Source organism: Primulina tabacum, chromosome 3, assembly GCF_025594145.1.
Source record: "Primulina tabacum isolate GXHZ01 chromosome 3, ASM2559414v2, whole genome shotgun sequence".
NCBI classification, from domain to species: domain Eukaryota; kingdom Viridiplantae; phylum Streptophyta; class Magnoliopsida; order Lamiales; family Gesneriaceae; genus Primulina; species Primulina tabacum.
Window position 1 is genome coordinate 43208871 of NC_134552.1, and position 23723 is coordinate 43232593.

General features: G+C 37.6%; 2 protein-coding genes and 1 long non-coding RNA gene across 7 annotated transcripts in view; 1 reads left to right on the forward strand and 2 right to left on the reverse strand.

Moving 5' to 3' along the window:
• Positions 1-438: 438 nt before the first annotated feature.
• The window catches only part of LOC142541086 (ALBINO3-like protein 2, chloroplastic), a 38830-nt gene continuing 15545 nt past the window's right edge, over positions 439-23723 (reverse strand). For 2 of the 5 annotated variants that reach the window (XM_075647646.1, XM_075647650.1), the window contains 10 exons: positions 15785-15886; positions 9393-9452; positions 7962-8027; positions 7415-7462; positions 2833-3009; positions 2692-2747; positions 2497-2614; positions 2198-2287; positions 1321-1430; positions 439-1228 (listed from right to left, as the gene is read on the reverse strand). In XM_075647646.1, coding sequence (XP_075503761.1) covers positions 1075-1228; positions 1321-1430; positions 2198-2287; positions 2497-2614; positions 2692-2747; positions 2833-3009; positions 7415-7462; positions 7962-8027; positions 9393-9452; positions 15785-15886 — 981 coding nt within the window. In that variant the 3' untranslated portion in view covers positions 439-1074. The remainder of the gene's footprint in view (positions 1229-1320; positions 1431-2197; positions 2288-2496; positions 2615-2691; positions 2748-2832; positions 3010-7414; positions 7463-7961; positions 8028-9392; positions 9453-15784; positions 15887-23723) is intronic. The other 3 variants (XM_075647648.1, XM_075647647.1, XM_075647649.1) reach the window with 3 other exon arrangements.
• LOC142538250 (uncharacterized) lies at positions 3016-6552 on the reverse strand. The gene is made up of 2 exons (XM_075643611.1): positions 5757-6552; positions 3016-5439 (listed from the first exon to the last, which is right to left on the reverse strand). Exons 1-2 carry the CDS (start codon positions 6550-6552, stop codon positions 5405-5407), a joined length of 831 nt encoding a protein of 276 aa, XP_075499726.1. The 3' UTR covers positions 3016-5404.
• LOC142541087 (uncharacterized) lies at positions 7469-7811 on the forward strand. Its single transcript, XR_012819230.1, has 2 exons — positions 7469-7681; positions 7719-7811. It is a non-coding gene; the product is annotated as an uncharacterized LOC142541087 (long non-coding RNA).

Here is a 23723-nt window from a genome sequence, read left to right on the forward strand (position 1 = left end):
CTACCCAAATTGACATGCTTAAAGAGAATTAAAATATAGTTCCATTTCATTATTTTTGGCAAGTGGGAAAGAGAATAATAAGTGAAATCAGCACGGCGAAAGGTTCGTTTTGCTTACGGATCACGAGTAGTCTTGTACGGTGAAAAAAGGTAAATATATATAACTTGGTATTGTTTTCAAAAATATGGACGACACTAATTGCACATACCGATTCGTTCTAAATTATGGCACGGAAATATGGAGGCCACGTTGCTCATATTTAGACCAGAATGAGTGCTAGATCAAACATACAATCATCCCTCAAAACATTACTTTGTGGAATAAATTATAAACATCATGACAATTAATCATCTATCATCACCACATCGTGGATGCTATCTTGTGGTCGTTGGACATAAATCACTCACAATCACATTTCACATCATTCTACCATCATAATGAATAAAATGTTTCATGAGTTGACCGTGTTTAATATTTGATTATGTTTTGATAAAAGAAACATTCCATAACTTCACGTAATCTATCTTTAAACATCCATCTAGAAAAGCTTGTTTATAGCTTGCTTACCCGTGGTTTAGCATCCATTCATTTGCATCCAACTCAACAATTTCTGGCACCTCATATATTGGTTGCCTTGATCTCATCCACACTCCTCTCATTCCTTGGACTGGACCAAAATCAAACATGTGTTTATTACAATTACATAAATTTATCAATTCACACAAATCAACTATGGCCAATCCTTATTCCACATACACTTGTGCCAATTAGTCTCCTCCACTTAATAATAATAATAATAATAATAATAATAATCTTGGTAGTAACTCCAAAAAATCCTGCAAGACCATTGGATCAACAGTCAGTCGGATTTGCATCATGACGAATGGTGATTGAAATGGTTGGAATATAATCTCCCAAATGCCTCCGCGTATTGGACGAGGCATTACGAATAATACCAACCAATACACATTACCACTTCAAGTCATTGCAGCCGATCAGAAATTTCCGTTCCTTCGCGGTGACCTCTGCAATCCAATAATTCTAAAAATCCATGGTACCTTACTGTTCAGAGACTCAAAATAATCTCTTCCCACTAGTTAGATGAACGGCAAAATCATCCACATCATCTTCCAAGCCTTCCAAATATACATTGTAGCGGGGATCATAAGCAGCGGCCTTTTGCAAGTACTTCAATGCCTCAGCTTTTTGTCCCGTGTTCAATAGAATACTAAAATGGGTTTCCATGTAACACCCATCAGCGTATAGAATTTTTTAACTTCACTCTTCATGAAAAGAGGAATAGTTGTATTTGCTTTATACCTTGAAAGAAGAAATAAACCATCATAGTAGTGGGCCTTGCTCTTTGAATCCTCGGGTTCTTTCAATTGAGCTATTCTTTCTAGGTGGCGAAGACCTTCTTCCATCTTTTCCTGCATAGATGCTTTTAGAGAAAAATTGAAGGACAGCAAAAGAAAACCATGCATTCACCAGTCAGGTCGTGCCATTCAAGTGAGAGTCAAAATATCATAAAAATAAAACTAAACCCTTTTGGCGGTACCCTTTGGAAATGCAAAAAGTAGAAGCCATCAAAACTATCCACTATGTCCCCATGACATCCAGTCAGTACCCACTTATTGATGGTTTGTGTGTTCCTTCAGCTATTCACAATAGTCAATGCAGGTAGCTGGTTGCCTTAACTGAATTTAATCATTACAAAATTTGCAAGTTACTGTCATGCAAATGTTTTCTTTTAGGCCATAGGAAAATAGCGATGAAATCCAATTTAAGTTGTCATTGCATGCAAAAGCATTCAAGGGAGAGCAAAGAAACATCATATTGATTTGTCTTCAGCGGCCCTAACACATAGCCCACAGTGAGAAAGTTACAGCTACCTGTCATCACTTTCGGAGATGGTTCTAATTCTCTCTATATAATCACTTGGCCTTGCCAATAATGCCTCAATTGATTTCACAAGTTGCAGTTATATAGAATAGGTCAATACATCTTTGGAACAACAATATTTTGGAGGAGGTAAAACTCTAGAACAATTAACTTTCAATGTTTTCCTCAATTAATGGTTCCTTTCCAAGAATATTTTGATCGTAGATGAAATAAAGAAAGTCGGTGTGGTTATCTTTATTTAGAATTAAGAATCTAAAAGTTATTAAGGAGTTCAGAAGGAATCATCCTGGCTTACCTGCTGCAGCTGAGCAATACCAGCCCATTGAGATGAAAGAATCAAAAGATCAACTTCTTCAGCTCCTGTTGATTGGCCAGCCACAAGAAGCTGAATCAAAGATCAAGCAAATAAGGCAATGTGACTTGGAGCATAGAAACTATTGGCTGGCAAAAATATAATGACCTATTCGAGGAACAGGCTACAGACTTTAATTCATATTAATTATATGCAGATATTTGAGCAAATTCAGAACTTGTCATCTGGAATATCTCTTTCTCCACAGGAAATTGGTGAATATTTATAAAACCGGATCAGACCTTTGAGATAGCATTTTCCAAGCATTCAGTAGCGGCAGCATATTGTTTCTTGTGCAACAGTGTTTGTCCAATTATAACCAAAGCTCTTATAGATCCAGGATCCTTTTCAAGAGCAAGTCTGTGGTTCATAGTTTAGAATATTCAATTTAAGAATAGGAAGAGAGTTTATCATCTCAAAGACAGAGGATTTGTTACCTGAGCAATTTAATTGCAGTATCCTTATGCCCATCAGATAAGATTTTGATTGAAAACTGTGAAAATGTCCTGGGTTAAACTAGTAAGAAAACTTGCATGAAAACCATAAAATTGAAGTCATTATATAAGGCTGCCACTCACGGAAACCAATTCTTCAGGTGACAGGCTTTGAGCAGGGATTTCTCCCTGCTTTGTCAAAATTAAAATATCTGCAGCTCCGGAATAGCCTCTCTTTCCATTATTTGAAGCTGCTGCAGGATCGTTCTTTTTAGGAAGCCCCAAATACTGAATAACATCAGGATGGCTGAGACATAATTGCTGCAAATTGGAAAAACCACCAGTGAAAATAACAATCAAATCAGTTTTGCTTAAAGTTGTCAAAATGAAGTTTTTGTGAAAACGAAGGTAGCAGCTTGAGTAAAATATAGTATCACAAGTTGCTTTCTTCATCAGCCCATACCATCTACACCATGTTTTCAATTTATTCTTGCCTTGGCATTGAAGTTAACGCAGCGGGATGGACAGAGAATCGGCTGAAAGCACCGTATTCTTCTTATTATTATCTCCAATGATTAGGTTACAAAGACTTAAATAATAGAAACTAAGAGATAAGATAATCTACTCCTAATCTAATCCTAGGAAAACAAAATACACAATGAATATAGATAACGAAGATAAAAGATTGATAAAAGATCCTATTCAACTAATTACGAAGATAAAAGATTAGATAAGATTGTTCAACACTCCCCCTCAAGGTGGGTCATATAGATTCATCATTCCCAGCTTGGAAGATAATTCAGCAAATGTGGGACGGAACAGAGCTTTTTTAAGTATGTCAGCTAGCTGAAGATGGAGAAGGAACATAGGTGACAGTAATAACCCCATCTTCAATCTTCTCGCTAATGAAGTGACGATCTACCTCAACATGTTTCGTCCTATCATGGTGTACTGGATTCTTTGATATGTTAATGGCAGCTTGATTGTCACACAACATTTCAACTGGAGAGTTTTCTTCCACCTTTAACTCTATTAACAGTCGTCTGAGCCACATTCCTTCACATATCCCATGGGCCAATGCCCGAAATTCTGCTTCTGCACTACTCCGGGCAACGACAGATTGCTTCTTACTCCTCCACGTCACTAGGTTTCCCCACACAAATGTACAATACCCTGATGTCGAGCGTCGGTCGGTAGTGGATCCAGCCCAATCAGCATCACTGTATACCCTAGTTCTTCGATCGGTATTCTTTCTAAATAGGATTCCTTTACCAGTGGATCCTTTGAGGTACCTCAACACTCGATATGCAGCAGTCATATGTTCCTCAGTCGAATTGTTCATGAATTGACTGATAACACTTACCACAAATCCAATGTCCGGTCGTGTATGTGAAAGATATATTAGTTTTCCCACTAATCTTTGATATCTTCCCTTGTCTACTAATCGATGGTCCCCTTTTTCACCCAATTTGATATTTGGATCCATTGGCGTGTCTGTCGGCTTACACCCTAACATTCATGTTTCTTGCAAAAGATCAGTAACATATTTGCGTTGAGAAATAAATATGTATGAATTGGCTCATGGAGGTTAGGTTTTCTATGATCTGGGGAGGAGTCCATTGGTGTAGTAATAGATGCAAGAGGCTCTCTATATGTGGGATGGATGGGGATTGTGGAATCCAAACTGTCTGGTTCATTAATGGATGACTCCCCCTGAAGTGAAGAGCCTGGGTAGAATGGCTGAGATTCAAAGAACGTGACATCCATAGAAGTGTAGTATTGTTTCGTGGTGGGTGAATAGCATTTGTACCCTTTCTGGCATGGTGAATAGCCGAGAAAGATGCACTTGGTAGCACGAGGTTCGAGTTTGTTACGGTGATGTGAGTGTATGTGGACAAATGAAGAGCAACCAAACACTTTAAGGGGAATGTCATGTAGTAAATGAGGTGAAGGATGAGTTTCTAGGAGGGTTTGGATAGGCGTTTTAAATTGCAGTATCCTTGAGGGCATTCTGTTTATTAGGTATGTGGGCAGTTAGTATGACGTCACCCCAATAGGACTGAGGAACATTCGAGGTAAGGAGTAATGCACGAGCAACCTCAAGGAGATGACGATTTTTGCAGTTCAGAGACTCTGTTTTGTTGAGGGGTATAAACACATGAGCTTTGGTGAATAATCCCATGTGATTGCAGATAACTTCCCAATTCAGAATTGAAATAATCACGAGCCCTATCAGTGCGTAACACACGAATATGAGAGGAAAATTGGGTTTTGATCATTGAGTGAAAATGTTTAAAGATCTGAGTACTTTCAGATTTGTTTTTCGTGAGGAAAACCCACGATAGCCGTGTGTGGTCATCGATAAACAAGATAAACCAGCGAGTTCCGTTAAGGTTGGGGTATTAGATGGCCCCCAAATATCACTGTGGATAAGACAGAATGGCGAATATGGTTTATAACAGTTGGATCTAAAAGTTGTACGTGTGTGTTTAGAAAATTGACATATATCACAATTAAATGGAATTTATTGCAAAATAAGTCAGGAAACAATTTTTGAAGATACAATGGATTTGGATGACCTAAACGATAGTGCCATAAAACAATATCCTTGATCTTATTAGAACTTAAAGCAGAAGTAGAGTGAGGTACTGATTTAGGGGCAGAAGGTAAGTCCAAAGCACCATCTGTCTTGAGAATATATAATCCCGCTGAAAGTTCAGCACTGCCAATCGTCTTCCCCGATGCCACATCCTGGATAACACACGAATTACCCAAGAACTTAGTCAGGCAACCAAGCTCATGATTCAGTTTACTAACAGATAGTAAATTACACGCAAGTTCTGGCACAAACAGGACTGAATGAAGACAAATATCCTTAATTAACTGAATGGAGCCATAACCAGTCACGGTGGATAGAGAACCATTGGCTATTCGCACTGTGTTAGGAGCATTGCACAGCTGAAAACTATGAAAGTAGTTGAGGCACCCAGTCATATGGTCGGATGCACCTGAGTCGATTATCCAATAGGATGACATATCATGTTGTGAGGATGTAAATGAGGCAATACCTGAGTGAGCCATATTACCGATGCTGCTGAGGGATGGAGTGGGAGTGACAGTAGGCTGTCCAAACAACTTCTGGAGAGCATCGAGTTGTTCCTTCGTGAAGGGTGGCTGTTCTGAATTTTGAGAATCAACAGTGGCTGTGTTTGCGCGTCGTTCTCTTGCTGGTTTCCAATCGGCAGGTTTCCCATGAATTTTCCAGCAAGTACCTATAGTATGTGAAGATTTGCGACATTTTGTACACCACAGACGGCTTTGTTTGTGTTGGCCAATACCGGGTAAATTTGGAATCATACGCATACCACCATTAGAGTCATCACTTGGTGAAGGGAGATGATGTTGGGCAGCCAAGGCAGATGCGTCGACAGTTGAGGGAAGATCTGCCGTTGTTACCATAATCTTCCGACGGCTCTCTTCATGACGAACAATAGAGAATACACCTCGAAGGCTTGGTAATGGTTTAGTGCCCAGAATTCTCCCCCTTACGTCGTCAAGTGATGGATTGAGTCCAGACAGGAATCTGAATATCCTTCGCTGCTCCACAATACACCTAAATCGGTCACCATCTGCTGGACACTCCCAGACATGTACTTCAAAGAGATCTAATTGCTGCCATAGACGTGTAAGTGCATTGAAGAAATCAGTGACGGAGGACTCTCCTTGGCGGAGATCTTGCAACCGGCATTCGATAGCAAACAATTCGGCAGTGTTATCTTTGCTGGAGTATGTGTCCTTTGCAGCGTCCCAGATTTCCTTGGCACTACGATATAGGAGAAAGTTCTCTCCTATCTCGGTTGTCATGGAATTTATTGAACCAAGACATAACCATACAATTCTCTGAATTCCACATCCGGCATTTTGGATCGTCAGAAGTAGGACATATCGCCTCCCCCGGACAGGAAGCCATCTTTCCCGCGGCCACAGATGAAAAGCTTGACAGATTGTGACCACTGTAAATAATTCTTGCCATTCAGACGATGACAAGTGATGGGTACCGACGGGAAATCAATTGCCGAGGGGTTGTGTTCTTGAGGAAGGGATATTTTCGGCGTTGCCATACCGTGTTTGGTCATGTATATCCCGCTGGCTCTGATACCATGAAGTTAACGCAGCGGGATGGACAGAGAATCGGCTGAAAGCACCGTATTCTTCTTATTATTATCTCCAATGATTAGGTTACAAAGACTTAAATAATAGAAACTAAGAGATAAGATAATCTACTCCTAATCTAATCCTAGGAAAACAAAATACACAATGAATATAGATAACGAAGATAAAAGATTGATAAAAGATCCTATTCAACTAATTACGAAGATAAAAGATTAGATAAGATTGTTCAACAGGACATTATACCATCCACTGCCAAATTCAAGGGTGCAAGTATCACCCTGAAGTTGACTGTTCACTATATGTCATTATCTCCACAAGTCCAACAGTAAATGTTCCTTCGTTAACCCCCAAACAACCATTTATTTGCAAGCACTTTTGCACTCCATAGGAGTCTACCTCATGACATCTCATAAGCCAAATCTCGAGGCCCTTGGAAGAAGATCGCAAATCTAAAGATAATCACTTTGAAACAAAAAGTCGAATAAAACTCTATAAAATAACCTTAAGCCACTGGAAATAGTAATACCAATCCAAGAAGGGAAAAAGGACCAACCTGTATCAGAGACAATGAACTGTTTGTAAGCCAATATACTAAACTTCCCTGCAAGAAAGAACAGGTGAATGAAAGGTGATATCCGATAAGAGTCGGTCGAAATTTTTCAACGGTGTAATCTGATCATAATTTCATGGTACATTCTATGAATTTCACTAGAAAAGTTCAATTCAAATTTTCATGGTGCAGTGGCACAAATTGTGTAAAGCATTAAAACACTGCTTCAATTACTTCAACTGGGGATTATTCAAAAACTAAGATAATTCGGTATGCCTTTTCAATTGGCAAAAATGGACATCTTCAGCCGACATTTGAGCAATTAATCTAGAATTAAATAGAGATCTTTCCACTAAACTAGTCTCACTCACCCAACTTCCAACGGAAAAGAAACGAAAAATATTTACCAAACTATCATTGAACAAGAATTGGTATGTCCTGGATGCAAGTGAGCAAAGTTTACAACATGAACAACATTTAGAAACACTCCAATATTTAGAAACACTCCCACAACTTGACCCAAAAACTGTGGGAAAATAATCTTAATTACCTGGGGCACATTGAAAGCAACAAACATAATAGGAAGTGTCAGCAATTGCAAATAAATTGAGTACCACTGTAAAGGGAAAAGGAAAAACTGTCAGCTTTACTATTACCCAGACATTATCGCTGAAATCATTATTTAAAAAGTTTTAAAACTAGCAAAAATCACATCTTTCGAAGGCATCAAAAATATGCAAGAAATATATTAGCACTAAATCCTTGACTGCCAATAAGCCCGAAATTTGTCTGTGCTTCAAGTGAAAGAAATGAAATTAATACTATCTCCTTGTCAACATATTTAAACAAATGCAAATAGTAATGACTACAATCGAGCTGACTTGAAAAACATTTTATCATATTCGAAATTATCGAATTCAAATCCAACTCTTCTAGCCAAATTCGAGCCAAATTTTTTTCAATAGTCTGCGAACCACTATTTTTAACCATTTATTAATTACAAATATAATATAAATTAACATTAAATAAATATATTTCGAGTCATTATTTTCGAACAATAGTTTGAATAGTTCACATGATCAGAGTCAAACTCAAGCCAAAAATATTTATCGATTCGACCTTCAAATTGAGCTCGAATTCAAGCCTAAAAATTTTCATAATATTCAGCTCGATTTGGTAATTTGTACCCCTAATGCTGACCATTAGAAAAAATATATCAGTTCTAAACAATATTGGAGGCTACGATTTTTGGAATGTATTTATCATTAACTAGGCCACACAAAAACATGATTATGCAAACTTTAGAAGTCAGCTTTTTGTAATTTTCAGTAATATGATCGACCTCTTTTGAGGGTCTGGCTATTGTTAGGGGGACTTCAACCAGAATATACTGGATCTGTATTTCAAATCCATGAGTCTTGAATTCCAGGTATTCATGGTTTTGTGTGAGCCACATTGATAAATCAACTCACTCGTCCTACTATCTTGAGCCTTCTTTCTTTTGAGATTAGATCAGTCATTTGTCCTAATGTGTTGCTCCCCATGTTGATCATTTTTCCAGAGGTACCACTTCATTCCCCTCGTCTAAATGTTACGTCTAAATGTTTCCGACTAACATTTAACAGGTTCTAGTTGCAAAGCGGTTTGCTCAAAAAATAATATAAATAAGAGATAAAAAATCGACAAATAAGGTACTTTATTGTTTTCACGATGAGGAATCCTGTTGTAGGTATAAGTAAGGGCACAGGCCATCGCGCAACTACTAAGAAGTAAATCTGTCCTCATATACAGTAAAACCCAAGGATACTAGATACTTTTTTTTGGAACATAAGATACTAGATACTTGAGATGAATGGTCAATGTAAACACAGATCTATCATGATATCTATTATTAGCTCAAAAGGAGTCTCAACAGAAAAGGCTCTATAAAGGATTGAAGGCTGGGGTTAAGAAAAGCACTTGCATATTTCTACAAACTCACCTTCACCAATAATCCCAACAATCCTGGTGAATGTTGAAGTGTTGTTTGTTGAAAAGAAAGCTGAAAAACACATGGAAAAAAAAAAAGCTAAACACGTGTCATTTAAAAAGAAACAGCAAATATCAATGTCATGATTCAAGGAAACATAGATTCAAGTAAAGAACGAATGAACACCTCTGTTGATTAAGTCATGGATATGAAGAAAACATCAACCACTTTAGCAGAATACCTTGAACAGAGCCCTTGCACAAGATAATGAACCACTACAATCTCTATTTAGAGATTATCCGTGTGTGTGTGTGTGTGTCAGTGAGTTCAAATCAAGCTTCAGTGTCAACACTAATAGTCCCTTACTAATATGCTAGTTTCCTTTTTAAGATGACAATAAATACTGTTTTTGGTATTTAAAGAGAGATGTTTTTACAAAAAGCACTTCGTAGAGTAAATAATGATACGAGAAAAATTTAGAAACGTTAAGATACCAAAGATAAGTTCAATTTAGTATTCACTTTTTCATTTACAACCAACAAAAATTGATAAAAATGAAATGAGCTAAATGGCCCCAACTAGTATCATGCAGTGTTCTAAACAAGCGTGCATTAATTGAGATTAAGCGCAAAGAGAGCTTTGATTTGAGCAAACACAAGAAAAAAACAGTCCACCTAAGGTCAGACCATATTAACAGGGAAAAAAAGTGATCAAGCGTGAGCTTTTTCGATATAATTTAAGTCAACTTTTATTTTATATTTTGAATTTTATGTTTAACTTTTATTTTATTTTTCGATAAAAGTTAACTTTTAACTTTAAAATATTAAATATTTGATAATATAAAATTTTTCAAACAAAAATATATTTAGGACACTTGACATATTCTTTAATGGTTCCTTTGATAGTAAGAAAGTGTGAGATTTATGCATTTATTCTTAAATTTTGTATGTTTACGTGTTATTCAATTTATTTATTAACTTGATAGCATTAAAATTATAGTAAAAACTTGTAGGATACTATAACTGGTGGTAAAAGTGCAACTTAAATATTTTAAATCGTACAACAGCCACAACATCATCTTTCAATTGTTCTACCCCACAGGGGCAATTATTGTACCCCGACAATCTCCCTCCCAAATATTGCACTTTTTGCTATCCATAGGAATCGAACCCGTGACTTGGAATCTGATACCAATTGTAAAACCGAATATTTGCCACTTTACCAAATGCTTCGCATCTCAACATATTTGTCGTGCGTAATATACGCAAAGGCACGCCTTAACTTTCTTTCAAACATCTTTCACACCATAATATGTATATTTGATTAACTTTGCATGAAAAATATGTTGCATAAGTTTTATTTTCGTTTTTATGGGCATACATGCATATAACTCATGTTTTGATGATATAAAACTCTTCCTAATGATGCACAAAGGGGCTGCCATGGAAGGGTAACTTGGAGAGACGTTTTTCCAACAATTTTAGGGGCCATAGGAGGCTGGACGAAGGCTGCACCAGGGGGGGAGAAGGCTTGCACGAAAAAAAGATGAGAGTCCTTGTGGGCAAGGGTTCTTTGGCTAGGGTGTCCTTTGCAATTCATGGATGTGGCTGCTGTCAGGGCATGGCTAGGAGCCCTAAGAGAGTCGTATGAGAGTCCTAGGGTGGCTGCACAAGGGGTGGCTCGAAGGGTTAGGCGATCGAATGGGACTAGGAGACGTACACATGTAGGAGTAGCGGTTTTGAAGGGCTGGGATTGTTGGCGTGGTTAGGTCCTGTCCAGCAGCGTGTTAGGGGTTCAGTCATGGTACTAGGAAGGGCTCATAGGGGCTGGTCGAGTCGCTTGAGGGCTAGGATGGATAGGGTTTTCAAAGGAAGAAGAATAAAATTTCAGTAGGTATCCTAGGCTGTTCATGGGTTCTAATTGGCTTAATTTGGGTTGAAAAAGGTTTAGTTATGGGTTAGGGAGCCTGACTTCAAGTTTGGTAAGTTTGGTTAAGTTTCGAGTCCGTACGAGTCAAAAACGGGATGTACGTTTAAGTTTTAAAAACGATTTGGGAAATTAGACGAGGGCATAAGTTTAAGCCTAGGAAATATTTATGGGTGTATTTTGAGGCGATATGTTAAGTTTGGAATGATTTGAGTCGTTGTTTAGAGGTCTAAGGATAAATACGAAAAATTATGCTTCTATGGGTAAAACGGTCATTTTACACCTGAGAAATGTTAAACGTCCTGGCAGTGTCCTGAATGCTATAATAAATGTTAAAACGTTTATTTTAAATGTTTATGAAATTTTATGATGAAAGGTTAATGCTAAAAGACATGTTGCACGCTTGGTTTAAAAAAAAATAATATATATATATATATGTGCATGAATTTTTTTATAAGTGACAAAAATATGAAACATTGGAAGAAGTGAAGTAATTGTGACTAATACGATGATACGATTGGGGATATCGTGAGGGAAAAGGCCCCAGAGGGGGCCTGTTTACGGGAGAAGGCCCCAGAGGAAGCTCGTCTATGGGAGAAGGCCCCAGAGGAGCCCGATGATCGTATTTCCGACATGATATCATGATATGATAGGCCAAGGCTCAGTTGACCGGTGAGAGTGTCGCTGATGTCCCCGCCGCCCGGTACTGTGGTTACATGTAGATGGATCCATCGACCTTATGATGAAACGAAAGTCGCATTTAACAATCTGAATTCAATAAAAGGAAAACGTAGATGTTTATGATAAAAAGGAATATGTATATGATGAAAAGGAAAATGTATTTTATGAAAGGAAAAATGTTTAAGTTAGGCATGTTCATGAAAAGTTATTTTAAGTATAAGTATTTTCACTGTTGCATGTGATTGTATACGTATTACTTGTTATCAAGGTTATGGTTTGCTGAGTCAATAGACTCACTAGGTGTGATCGATGCAGGTAAGCATGATATTGATGTTGAGGGACTTGATGGTTGATCTTACAGGACTTGATGGTTGATCTTACAGGACTGAAGGTGCACACAACCCGAGGACCAGCACTAGTTTTCCGCAATTAACTTACGTTTATGACTTATGCTAATGATTTAGGTTACTTTTAAGATTTTAATGCTTATGATGCTTTTGAGAGGATGTTAGTTAAGTTTATTTTTTAAAGTGTTAAAATTAGGTTTGGTTGACGTTTTACGACTATATGGTTTGGATTTGTGTTCTTTTGGATTTTAAATGGTTAGTTGGTAAATTTGTTTTAAAAAAGTAGCAAAAATTATATTTATATATGTATAGGGCCGAGAGTAAGTTTTAAAAAAAAATCTAGTACTTTTTAAGAAAAATGAGTAGTGGACGGTTCAGTAAAACTCAAATCTTTACAACTGTACAGCAGCCCAAGCTCTAAGTTTTTCGATTGTTCTACCATCAAAGACAATTATTGTACCCAACAAAACTACAATGTTATTTCAACTTAGTTTTCATACTAAACCAGTTTAAGCTTGTAAATTTTGAAAATTGACCATGACGCTTCTCACGTTTCGCACTTTTTGGAACCTTGGTATCAAGTAGTATTTGAAATAATATTGGAAAAAATTTTAAAAGGAGAAAAGAGATAGCAATTGGTCATTGACATGTTGCATATTCCAGGAAGTTTCAAAGATCGTGAATGTCAAAAGTATGAGAAAATAATTGTAAAAATTTTAAGTTGCCTTCTCTTGTAATATATTCAAATTACGTGAACCTCCTTTGTGAAATCGTATCAAGGTAGATGTCTGGTGTTTCTGTATATTTTGTATATTCAGAAGGAAATAACAAAGGAAGTAAGAAACTAATAGAATTGAATGAAAAACCAAAGATACTATCATCAATTGTCCATGAACCAAAAACCAAAGAAAGTGAAAAGTTGTGCATGATAATGACATCTAAAGTAGAATCGCCATGCCATAAGGAAAAAACTATTTCACATAAACCACATCCTTAAACCATTATTAAAAATCTTCACTAGTCACCACGATTGTATGTGGTTTTTACGTATTTTATTGTGTCATCTTGAGTCGCATTCATGAATGTTTCGTTTAGGTTGCGTCTATATTTAGGTACGATAATTGTTTTTCATGTGTTCGGGTTGAATTGTAGGCAATGTGATCAAGAAAAGAGGATTTCAGATGCCAAAGTCAAGCCAGCGTGCTGGGGCAGGCGAAATTGACCGTCCTAAAGCACACAAGAAGAAAAACACAGTTGATATGAGAGCCAGGCGCGATGGGGCGGGTGAAATTGACCGCCATAGTACGCACAAGAAGAAAACAAAGCTGATCTGCGAGCCAGGCGCGTAGAGGCGGGCAATTCTGGCTGCCTTAGCGCAGCGAGAAATATGAAAAAGAAGAATTTGCGCAGATAGGGCACTAGGGCGGGCAATTTCAGCCGCCCCAGTGCGAATAGGAAGGAAATAATATTCTATTGATTTATTTCCAACTTTCTTGATGGCACCTACTTGGAAAAGCCCCAGTACAAGGTTTTAAGGAGATTGTCAAAACATTGGAGAGTTTTATCAGCTAGAGAAAGCGCACGCGAGGAAAAGGAAGCAGAGTCGAGAAAACTTGAAGAATTCGGGATTTTCGCCCAGCGTCTCTTCTGTTCTTCATTAACTATAGTATTTTTAGTTTGAAAACTTTATTTTAATTATTGTTTGAATATTTATTATGATGTTTAGTAGTTAAATCTTTTATTTGTTGGGATTTAAGGGGATCTTACCCCGAAACTTTGGTTTATATAATTAAACAGTCGTTGACTTTTGCAGTATGCTTGCCTGTATTATTACTTCTCTATTGATCATTAAAGCCTTGCTAACTTTGATATTATGTTAAATTGTGAATGAATTGAAATAATAGTTTACAATAGGAATAAGTAACACAATCCATGGGTTAATAAATTGTATAGACATATGAAATTGAATACACATTGATGGTTATAATCCAATAGGTCGAAAGCTAGGGGATTCTACGAATCATGCATACAACTCACCTTTGATAAATAGTTAAAAACATTTAGTTATTTCGTCGTGTCGAGCTAGTTTAGCATATCTTAAGAGATAATATTAATAATTTAGGGGATCCTGTCAAAAGCCAAAACAAAAGTCAAAGTCGATTATATGAATCGGTAAAGGTGGGTGAACCGCGATCTAAACAAATTTTGCTTCCAATTGAATTTAATTATTCATTTTAAATTGTCTATCTTTATTTACTCCTTGCAGTACATCTTTCCTTGAATTTATTAGATAACTTACAATTCAAATTCTCGTCTACAAATTACTAAAGATTAATGTTTTGAAAATAACAATCGTGTGATACAGTCTCTGTAGAACGATATCCGTACTCTGTACACTATTATAACTTGACTCATGCACTTACGATTTATTCGAGCATAAAAGATTAAATTTTATTTGGGGATTTATAGTGCAAGAAAAGTTCGATCATTTCATACCAGCATGATGAAATGATGAGGAACAAGATGCCTTTTTGGTACAATAGGATCACCCCAAAGCCAAATAAGACAATTATATCCAAATTGGTAGGTTAATCCCTACAAAAGGCTAGGGAATTTGTCACCGGATTACAACAAGTTTACTCTAAAGCGCACAAGTACAAGCGGTGGGCCATAAACTTCGTCACGTGGAGTTTGACGTTGGAAACTATGTGTGGGTTGTCTTAACTAATGATCGATTTCTTGTGGGACAGTATAATAAGAAATCGATCATAAGATTGGACCAGTCGAGATTATTGAAAAGATTAATCCCAATGCGTGCCGTTTGAAGTTGCCGAGTGATGTACGCACGCACGACGTCTTTAACGTTGAGCGTTTGATTCTTTGTTGGTGACTCGTCATTTGACAAGGATGTGGTTAGACATTCGAGGACGAATGTTTTCGACCTAGGGGGGGATGATGCAGCGCAATTGTGCAAGATGCCTTGTTGGTGCAATGAGATCCCCCGAAAGCCAAATAAGACAATTATTCAAATTGGCAAGATTTTAGGGCATTTTTTCGTTTTTGGTAATATTTTGTTTAGGCAATAAATAAGCTAAGAAAGTCGAGATTAAATTCTAATCTGATTTTCCTTGCAATAATTAGAATATTTTCTGGTTTTGATTATTGGCAATCCATTCTATAAATACATGCATAGTTTTGATACAGAAGAAAATTTAAAATTAAACAAATTTCTTGCGAGTCTTTTACTGTATTTTTTGGACCTGGTTATTCTGTATGAATCAACGAGACTATATGAGTGTTTACTGCATTTTCAAGATTTTGTTGACATTGTGTATGAATCAATAGATTAATCCTTTTTATTATATGCTCCGCTACATCATGGTCATTATCAGTTTCATATTCAAAAACATTTGAAATAAGATATAATTACAAAGAGTGGCGTCTTTATACCTTAACATTAGTGATATGCAAAGCCCCGATAAACAAAGGAATAATAGGTCCAAACACACCACGTGGATTTTCAGTCAAGTTCAGGAACCATGAGATTCCTCCCTGTAATATTGTAAGAGAAATTTCAATTCGTTATTACCGACAAAAAAGGGGAAAAAATGAGAAATAAACTTTTAGATGCTTGCCCAAATTAAGATTACAATAAGAATCACCCAACAATACGCTATTGTCGATAAGTTTGGTTTATTTTAAATAAGATATTAGATAGGATTTTGGTAGAATTAATTTTGGCAAGATATGATTTGTTTCTAATTTTGTCGGGATTATTTTCCGTATTTCTCTCCTATTTAGTTGAACCTTTGTACTACAATTTAATTAAGAAATTTTAATCACAAAAATTAGGGTTTCTTTCTTATGTATCGTTACTTTATGGTATCAAGAGCCAGCCCAATATGAACTACAGAGCTGCGATGGTGAGCTCTCGCTCAGGTCCGACCGGCAGCGGCTAGGTCAGAGGTGGAGGTCCAGGCGGCGGCAGCAATTCCAGTAGTTCAGGAGCTGCTGTTTCAGATGAAATCTCTCGATCTCCTTCAAATCACGCCTTAGCCGATAATTCCCTTCAAAGTACGATTAATAAACTCAATGGCAAGAGTTATTTGGAATGGGTTCAATCCATGCTCCTTGTGATTGATGGCAAAGGGAAATTAGGCTATTTAAATGGTGAAATACAGCCATCGGCATCCACCGATCCCGAATATAAACAATGGAGACCGGAGAAATCTTTGGTTACTGCATGGCTAATTAACAAAATGGATCCACGCATTGGCAAACTGTTTATGTTTCTTCCTACTGCTCATGATGTTTGGGAGGTCGTATGTGATACATACTCCGACATGGAAAATTATTAACAGTTGTATAAATTGACTACTCCATGTTGCGTATACACCAAAGCAGATGTCATCATAAATTATAATGAGATGATGTTGGTTTGGCAAGAGCTAGATCTCCTTGATGCTGAAGAGTGGGAGAGCAATAAAGATAGTGCTCGTTTTTAAAAAAAATAAGCGGAAATAAGACGGATGTTTGTTTTCCTCGCAGGTTTAAACAAGGATCTTGATGAAGTTCGAGGTCGCATCCTTGGCAGAAAACCTCTCCCAAGCATTCTTGAGGCCTTCTCTGAAATTTCGCGCGAGGAAGCACCCTGCCATGTGACGCTGCCGCGATTGGATGACTTGAGGGTAGAAACTGATGGTTCGACCCCTGTTGGTAAAGGCAGTGGCTCGAAAGGTGACTGCAATGGAGGTAAACCAAAAATATGGTGTGAGAAGTGTAACAAGCCGTGGCATACAGTGGAAAGTTGTTGGGAAATTCACGGTAGATTTGCTCATCTGGAGGCTCCAATCGGGCTGGTCGTTCTCTTCAAACAAGTAGTGCGACTCCGGGCAGCAATCTTCTCCTTCAGAATCGGCTTCTTTCAGGATCAACTCGAGCTCTAGTCGAAAATGTTCAAACAGGTATATCTTCCTTAGCAAATGTTGCGAATTCGATGTCTAACACCTGTTGGATTTACAGATTATGGCGCAACAAATCAGATTACTGGTAATTCCCTATTTTTTTCATCATATGCACCATGCCTTGACAACAAAAAGGTTAAAATTGCTGATTGTTCGTTTTTTGTTGTTGCTGGCAAGGGCTCTATTGTTATTTCTCCACTTTTGACCCTTAAAAAGGTCATACATGTTTCTTCATTGTTGTATAATCTTCTTTCTGTCAGCTAGTTAACTCTCGATCTATGTTGTCAAGTGATTTGTTTGTCTTCTCATTGTGAATTTCAGGAATTGGCCTCGGGGATGATGATTGGCAATGCTAGGCTGCACAATGATCTCTATATTTTCAATGCTGGTTCTTTCCTTGGCCAACAAGACCAGAAGATATGTTACAACTCCATTTATACTTCTAGGAATAGTGATATTATGTTATGGCATTATCGTTTGAGACATCCAAATTTTAATTATTTGAAACAGTTCTTACCAAAGTTATTAATAAAGATATTTCTTCACTTCACTGTGAATCTTGTGCATTGGCTAAACATCATAGGTCAGTGTGACCCATCTCAGCCCCACAAAGAGTCTGCACCATTCACTCTCTTTTATAGTGATGTTTGGGGCTTGTCTCGCATAGTCACTATGTCTGCGAAACATTGGTTCATCATGTTTATTGATGATCATACTCGTATGACTTGGACATTTCTTTTAAGAGATAAGACTGAGGTTGTACATATTTTCAACATTTTTTAACATGATTCAGACTCAATTCCACACTGAGATAAAAATATTTCAAAGTGATAATGGGAAAGAATTTCTTAATAATGTATTAGGAAACTTCTTTGCGAAAGTGATAATGGGAAAGAATTTGTTAATCATGTATTAGGAAACTTCTTTGCCGAAAAAGGGATTGGGCTTTAAAGTTTGTATCCTCATACCCACCCTCAACAAAATGGTGTAGCTGAACGAAAATATAGACACCTCCTTGAAGTTGCTCGGGCCATTAGTTTCTCAACTAAAGTTCCCAGACATCTTTGGGGTGAAGCTATTCTTATAGCTACCCATTTGATTAACTGTTTACCATCACGGATTACAATCTCCCATTAACATCTTTCACAAATGTTTTCCTACTACTCGCATCATGATAATATTCCTCTTAAAATTTCTGAGAGCATTGGATTTGTTCATAATCATGCTCCCAACCATTGCAAACTGGATCCTAGGGTTCACAAGTGCATATTGGTTGGGTATCCTAGTGACCAAAGGGAATATAAATGTTTTGATCTTGTGTCCAAGCGTTTTTTGTCTCAATGCATGTCACATTTTTTGAGGGTGCGTCTAACTATGACACTCATCTTCAGTGGGAGTCATCGTGTGATGAAGATGAATTTATTAATAATTCAGACCTAACATTTGAATTTGAAATTAATGACAATTAAGTTGCAACGTCTGATAAAGCAAAAGGGAGTAGAAAATTAATCAAGTGACTGGTGTATACTAGGAAAGGAAAGAGAGGATAATGTCCTTCCACAAAGCCATGAACCTTATCAATGGTGAAATCGAGAAACGCACAACAAGACTTCATCTGACCCTGATCAAGGTATGCCCAAGTCAACATACTCTAATTCCATTTTCCTTACTATTGCTCTGAGAAAAGGTACTTGGTCATTCATTAAGCACCCGTTATCCAAATTTGTGTCGTGTCACCCTCTCTTTTTGCTTTTATGTCTCAAATAGATTATGTTAGTATCCCGAATAATATACAAGAGGATCTAGCGATACCTGAATGGAAGGAAGATATTTTGAAGAGATGAGAGCTCTGGAGAAGAGACTTGGGAGAAAGTCGATTTACCCAATGTAAAATCAATTGTGGGGTGTAAGTGGGTATTCACTACAAATTACAACTTTGATGGTTCTTTGGAAAGATATAAAGCTCATCTGGTTGCCGAAGGTTTCACCCAGACATATGGAGTTGGCTACTCTGAGACATTTTCTCCGATGGCAAGTTAAATACAATTCAAGTTTTATTATCTGTTGCAGCCAATCTTGATTCGACTTTGAATCGACTAGATATAAAAAATGGCTTCTTAAATGGTGACTCGGAAGAAAAAATCTATATGGAACCTCCCCCTGGATTCACTGATCAATTTGGATCGAAACAGGTTGAAACAATCTCTCTATAGATTGAAGCAATTTCTTAGAGCATGGTTTGAGAGGTTTACTGAGTTTGTTCAAGGCCAAGGATACAATCAGCGTCAATCTAATCACACTTTATTCACAAGAAAGTCGTCCACTCACAAGATCTCAGTACTGATTGTTTATGTCGATGACATAATATTAACAGGAGACGATATTGATGAGATGAACCAGTTGAGGAAAAGTTGGGCCACGGTATTTGGGGCACTTGAAGTACTTTCTTGGAACGGAGGTAGCAAGGTCTAAGAAAGGAATTGTGGAAAGTGATGAGTGGATGCAAACCCGAAAACACTCCAATAGAGGCGAGTGGAAAATTAGGAGAAATTAAGGATGATGTCCCAGCCGATAAAGAAAAGTACCAAAGACTAGTTGGAAGATTGATCTACCTGTCTCATAGACGACCAGACATTGCCTTCGTTGTAAGCATGGTCAGTCAGTTTATGCACTCACCATATGAGTAACACTTGGAAGCGGTGTACTATATTCTTAGAAATTTAAAGTGTACACCAGGCAAAGGATTGTTCTTTGAGAAAAGGAAAAAAAATGAGATTGAAGTATATACAGATCCAGATTGGGCAGGTTCAATTATAGACAGATCAACATCAGGATATTGAACTTTCTTATGGGGGGGAGTCTAGTAACTTGGACGAGCAAGAAACAAAGCGTTGTTACTAGAAATAGTGCAGAGGCTCAGTTCAGATCTATGGCTCAAGATGTATGCGAGGTTCTTTGGCTAAAAAAGTTATGGATGATTTGAAAAGAACAGTAAAACTTCCAATGAAGTTATACTGTGACAATAAAGTTGCTATCAGCATTGTTCATAATCTCGTTCTACATGAAAGAACCAAGCATATAGAAATCGTCAAGCATTTCATAAAAGAGAAGCTTGAAGGAGTGATGTGCACTCCATTTGTTCCGACCAAGTTACAAGTTGCAGATGTCTTGACCAAGAGGCTCTCAAAACAACTCTTTGAAGACCAAGTCAGCAAGTTGGGCATGATTGATATTTTCGCACCAAGTTGAGGGGGAATGTCAATAAGTTTGGTTTATTTTAAATAAGGTATTATATAGGCTTTTGGTAGAACTAAATTTGGTAAGATAGGATTTATTTCTAATTTTATTGGGATTATTTTCTATGTTTCTCTCCTATTTAGTTGAACCTTTGTACTACAATTTAATTAAAAAATTAATAGGCAGATGAAAGGGAAAAATTTCTCCATACAAAATCCAATTCCTTTTTATTTCCTCACTCTTTTTGTCTTCCAACCCAAGCCATAATCTCTCCCCGCAAAATCTCACTTTCAAGTCCCACACGCAGCCACAACATCCTTAAAATTGTGGTAGCACAGGCAGCGTTGAGGAGGCATTCATGGCTACTTTTTGAGTTATTAAAAAAGACAAAGAAAGAGGAAAGGAAGAAAGATGAATGAAACTCTACTTGAGAAGCCTCAACATAATTTTTATGATCAACAATCCTAGAGAGAGAATTTTTAAAAAAATGCTCTCTCTCCCCCTTCGTTTCTCAGTTACGGTTCGGCTCAGCCCTCCCTTACCACATCCCTTTGTGCTTTCATTTCCGACGTTCTTCACTTTTTGCAGGCCGGTTTAGTTGTTAGCATTGCGATGCAAGCCAGTGTTGATTAATGGTATTAATGGAAGACAATCATTCAGCATGATTATAGGAGATGATAAGGAAATATTTGTATTATGGTAATTATTGTAATTAGCAATTAGAGATATTATTACTATAATTATCTGTAATGTTTAGACTATAAATAGGTGTAGTGGTAATAAGGGCAAATGTATGTGTAATTTTTCTCATTCATTTTCAATATCAATTGCATTGCAATTCAACATAGTATCAGAGCCAGGTTCGAGGAGCTCTTAGTTTTTGAGCAAGTTGCTAACCTTGATCGTTGTCGGCGTTGAAAGGCCTGTTGCACAAGACAAATCTCTGGATTGCGTTTGAATAGTCTCCATCACTACCATGTCTGACGGAAAGAAGGAGGAATCTTCTACTGCCATGGATGAACATGCTGGTAGCAAGATTACCACCACTTATGATAATCCTTCTCTGCAGATCAGTCCTGTCAAACTTGATGGAACAAATTATCTCACGTGGTCGCGATCATGCTTGCTGTTTATTCAAGCCAGAGGTATGCAGGGCTATATCAATGGGAAAATTACATCGAATCATGCTGATACTTCCAAATGGGAGTCTAAGAATTCGCTTGTTATGTCGTGGTTAATCAATTCTATGCAACCACAACTCGCACGTGGACACCTTCTGCTGGACACGGCACAAAAAATTTGGGAGGCTACTGCTCAGACTTATTCTCAGTCTGGAAATGATGCCCAAATATACGAACTACGGAGGAAGATCCATGAAACCAAACAAAGTGAGATGACAATTGCCCAATACTTTTCTAAACTCAGCAGTTTGTGGCAAGAACTTGACTATTATCAGGATTTTCAAGCCTCATGTCCAGCTGATGCAACAAAGTTTCATACATTGGTCGAAAAGGAACGAGTGCATGATTTTCTAGCAGGGCTGAATGATGTCTTTGATCAAATCAGAGTACAGGTTCTTGGAAAAGACCATTTTCCCTCCTTACGACATGCATATAACTATGTGCAACAAGAAGAAAGCAGAAGAAATGCTATGATGCCAATTATCTCTAATGAAGGATCAGGTATGCTTGTTGACTCACATACCATCACCACAAAATATAATGCTGCTAGAAGTACAAGTAAAGGAGGTGAAGTACAAGATGAGAAAAAGTGTGAACATTGTGGGAAACCAAATCACACTAAAGCCACATGCTGGAGTATCCATGGCCGTCCAAAACGAGGTCGTGGTGGTGGAAGATTTAGTGGTTCACGACCTCAAGCTAATGTTTATGCTAATGTTTATGAAGCTTCCCATATCGAGCAACCGAGTGAGGAAAAATCTTCCAAGGGACTATCCAATGAGGAGTTACAGACTCTCAGGCACCTTATGGCCATGAATGCCACTTCCACTCATTCCTCTCATCTTGCCCGCACAGGTATATCATGTCCATCTGCTCATACAACCCAATATACTCATTGTGTCGATAATGATTCATGGATTCTTGATTCCGAAGCCTCTGACCATATGACTGGTGCTCGTGAAAAATTCCTGACATATTCTTTGTGTTCAGGTAGCGATAAAGTCCGTATAGCCGACGGATCTTTATCTTCTATAACCGGAAAAGGTTCTATCAATTGCACTTCTTCACTTGATTTACCTCTAGCTTTACATATCCTTAGTTTTTCACATAACCTTCTGTCTGTTAGTGCCCTTACCAGAGATTTGAATTGTAAAATTGAATTTTACCCTTCTCATTGTATTATACAGGAGCTGAGCACGGGGAAAACGATTGGCTATGGTAGAGTGAATGACGGTCTATACCGATTGGTTGGAGGATCTAGTCTCAAAAGTCATGCCTTGATAAGTGATTCGGACTCCACTCATCACCAAATCCTTCAGTGGCACAGAAGATTAGGGCACCCTTCATTTTATGTTTTAAAAAAATTTATCCTCGTTTATTCCAGCAGTGTAATGTGGAGACCTTAGTTTGTGATGCTTGTGAACTTGCTAAGCACACTAGAACTTCATATCCTTCCATTAAGAATAAAAGTTCAAAACCATTTATGATAATCCACTCTGATGTTTGGGGACCAAGCCCGGTAGTTTCTCTATCGGGTTATAGGTGGTTTGGAACTTTTATTGATTGTTACAGTAGGAAGACATGGGTCTATTTGATGCATGCAAAAAATGAAGTGTTTGTTTGTTTTCAGTCTTTCCATAGAATGATTAGCACTCAGTTTGGTGTCTCTGTGAAAATTCTACGTACCGATAATGGTACTGAATATATGGAAAAGAACTTTCAATCTTATTTAGGCATTCATGGAATTATACACCAAACAAGTTGTGTCAACACGGCCGCTCAAAATGGGGTTTCTGAACGGAAAAACCGACATCTTCTTGAGGTTGCCAGGGCTCTCATGTGCACAATGAATGTACCGAAAGTTTATTGGGGTGATGCAGTTCTCACAGCGGCCTACCTGATCAACCGCATGCCTTTGAGGACCTTGAATTTCAAATGTCCATGGGAACTCATTCAAGGTATTAATTTCTCCAGTATTCCCCCGAAAATCTTTGGTTGTGTATGTTT